Source organism: Ranitomeya variabilis, chromosome 6 (genome assembly GCF_051348905.1).
Source record: "Ranitomeya variabilis isolate aRanVar5 chromosome 6, aRanVar5.hap1, whole genome shotgun sequence".
NCBI classification, from domain to species: domain Eukaryota; kingdom Metazoa; phylum Chordata; class Amphibia; order Anura; family Dendrobatidae; genus Ranitomeya; species Ranitomeya variabilis.
In genome coordinates, this window is record NC_135237.1 from 173689650 (window position 1) to 173691822 (window position 2173).

The following is a 2173-nucleotide window of genomic DNA, read 5'->3' on the forward strand; positions in this document are numbered from 1 at the left end:
GGTTCTATCAGTGGGATTTCTTCAACTGTAAAAATACAGGTGTTATCTATTTAGCTATGTGTACATGTCCTATGGATTACATAGGCAAGACTGGTAGAGAGGTCAGAAGGAGGGTAGGTGAGCACTTTTGTGATATCAGACACAAACGGGATACCCCATTAGCGAGACACATGAATGGGACGCATCAAGGCAACCTCAAAGAGGTCTCTTTCTGTGTCTTGGAAGATACAGAATTAAATCTAAGGCCGCTTTCACATTTGCGGTTGTGTCCGCAGCGTTTCTTCCGCAAATATCTGCATGCGTTGTGTATTCCTATCTTTAACATTAACGACGCATGCGTTTTTCTATGTTCGCGTTTTGCCGCGTTTGACAACGCATGCGTCGTCTAGCCGTCTGCGTCTTGGCGCGGAAATGCAACATGTAGTAATTTTTAGAGGCATCAATTTGCCGCCTGGAAACGTATGCGGCTGATTGCGCAAGGTTTGCGCCCAAAAAACGCATTGTAGTCTATGTAAACGCATGCGTTTTTCAGTACATGCGTTTGCTTGCGTTTACCGACGCATGCGTCTCAATTGAGAAAAACATGTCTAGACACTGATAAGCCACCCCCCACATACAAGGTGATAAAGGGAGGTAGTGGACATTTGCAGGTCACTAGTCAGCAGACTGCCTTGCAGACGAGACGCCCCACAGCCCCTTGGATCAGCAAACAAGCCTCAGAACTATGTGAGTATATCCTATCCAATGCATTTCTTTTCTATAATCTGTGTCTATGTGCCCTAATTTCTGTCATTCCTTTCTTTCTGCACACATCAGAATGTCTTCTTCTTCTGATGAGGAAACGCCTGGGCCTGCACAAGGGGAACATGTCAGCGAAGTGAGTATTCACCTCCTCAGATTGTATTCACTGTCACATCTACACATATGACAATGTATATTTTCCCTTTTTCAGACCACTTCTTCTACAGCGGAAGAGACTGGGCAGGAGACTGGGCAGGAGCAGCGTAGTCATGGCCGGGCAAGACGGCGGCATCGTGTAAGTATAGCTGGCTGAATGTGTATTGTATCCTCACTTTATAATTCTTGAATCTTCATTTCTTTCTACTTCTCTCTTTCTTTCCCTTTTGCTTCAGCACCAGTGTTTTTTTTTACTTCAATATTCATGCCATTCCTCTGATTCTGTTTTCTGTCTTCCGTATGTGAACGCCTCCTATATTAATGTACTTTTTGTTGTTAGGTTCCAGAGGAGGATGAGGACCTAATTGAGAATGAACACCTCATCTCCCTGGTTCACGAGCGAGTCGCATTGTGGGACACCCGGGATCCACTGCACGCCAACAATGTGACGATCCGGAGGCTTTGGAATGAGGTGGCCGCAGCGTTGTGGGATGGCTGGGCCAATGCCCCGGCTCGGGTCCATTCTGCATTTGGTAAGTATCGCAATGCAGTGTGATGTAGTCAATACCTTGGCCATGCTCACACAACTGTGTATGATGTGAGAAAGTCATTACTTTTTCACAGCACATACAGTTGTGTGACCATGGTCAAAAGACCATTGTCCTAACTATTATGTTTTGTTTTGCCAACAGTGTCAAAAGTGAAAACACGTTGGAGATCGATGAAGGACCGCTTCAACAAGGACCTGCGCCAAGAGAGCCGGCTTCCAAGTGGTTCTGCAGCAAGGATACGCAAATACAAGTACCACCGCATCCTTGCGTTTTTGAGACCAGTCCTTGCACGAAGAACGTAAGTATATTGGTTAAAAAAGAAAAACAAAATGGTGTATAATGCAATTTGTTGCTGGTCATTATTTCCCATCAGTATTTGTAATCCGAAACCTTGATTGATTGATAGATGCAGCAGTGGGGTACGTGTTCTTTGAATACTTTCCCTCACATAGTTCCTCTCCAGGTTTTGGCATACCAATACTGATTTGAAATACTGATCAAATACTGAGAGTGTGACGGCAGCCTGCACAACAGATCTATACTCAGCAAGTTAGGTGTCAGAAATAATGAATTCAGGATGCCAATGGCTCCTCAATTCATTTTTCCTGACACTTGTCCTGGTGAGTATACAGGAGGCTTGTATGTCCTCTGTCGTCAATTCGTATTTCCCATCAGTATTTGTAATCCGAAACCTTGATTGATTGATAGATGCAGCAGTGGGGTAC

At 44.6% G+C, this 2173-nt stretch overlaps 1 protein-coding gene across 1 annotated transcript; it reads left to right on the forward strand.

The window, feature by feature from the left end:
- The first annotated feature begins 481 nt into the window (after window positions 1-481).
- LOC143781046 (uncharacterized) lies at window positions 482-1926 on the forward strand. The gene is made up of 4 exons (XM_077267599.1): window positions 482-877; window positions 953-1036; window positions 1238-1430; window positions 1590-1926. The coding sequence occupies exons 1-4, from the start codon at window positions 773-775 to the stop codon at window positions 1748-1750; spliced, it is 543 nt and encodes a 180-aa protein (XP_077123714.1). The 5' UTR covers window positions 482-772; the 3' UTR covers window positions 1751-1926.
- Window positions 1927-2173: the final 247 nt, after the last annotated feature.

Excerpts from the sequence above, each read along its gene's own strand:
- LOC143781046 (XM_077267599.1), top strand. The coding sequence starts at position 773 with ATGTGCCCTAATTTCTGTCATTCCTTTCTTTCTGCACACATCAGAATG. Across the intron at positions 878-952 it reads AAGGGGAACATGTCAGCGAA|ACCACTTCTTCTACAGCGGA; the intron begins GTGAGTATTCAC and ends TCCCTTTTTCAG. Across the intron at positions 1,037-1,237 it reads GGGCAAGACGGCGGCATCGT|GTTCCAGAGGAGGATGAGGA; the intron begins GTAAGTATAGCT and ends TTTTGTTGTTAG.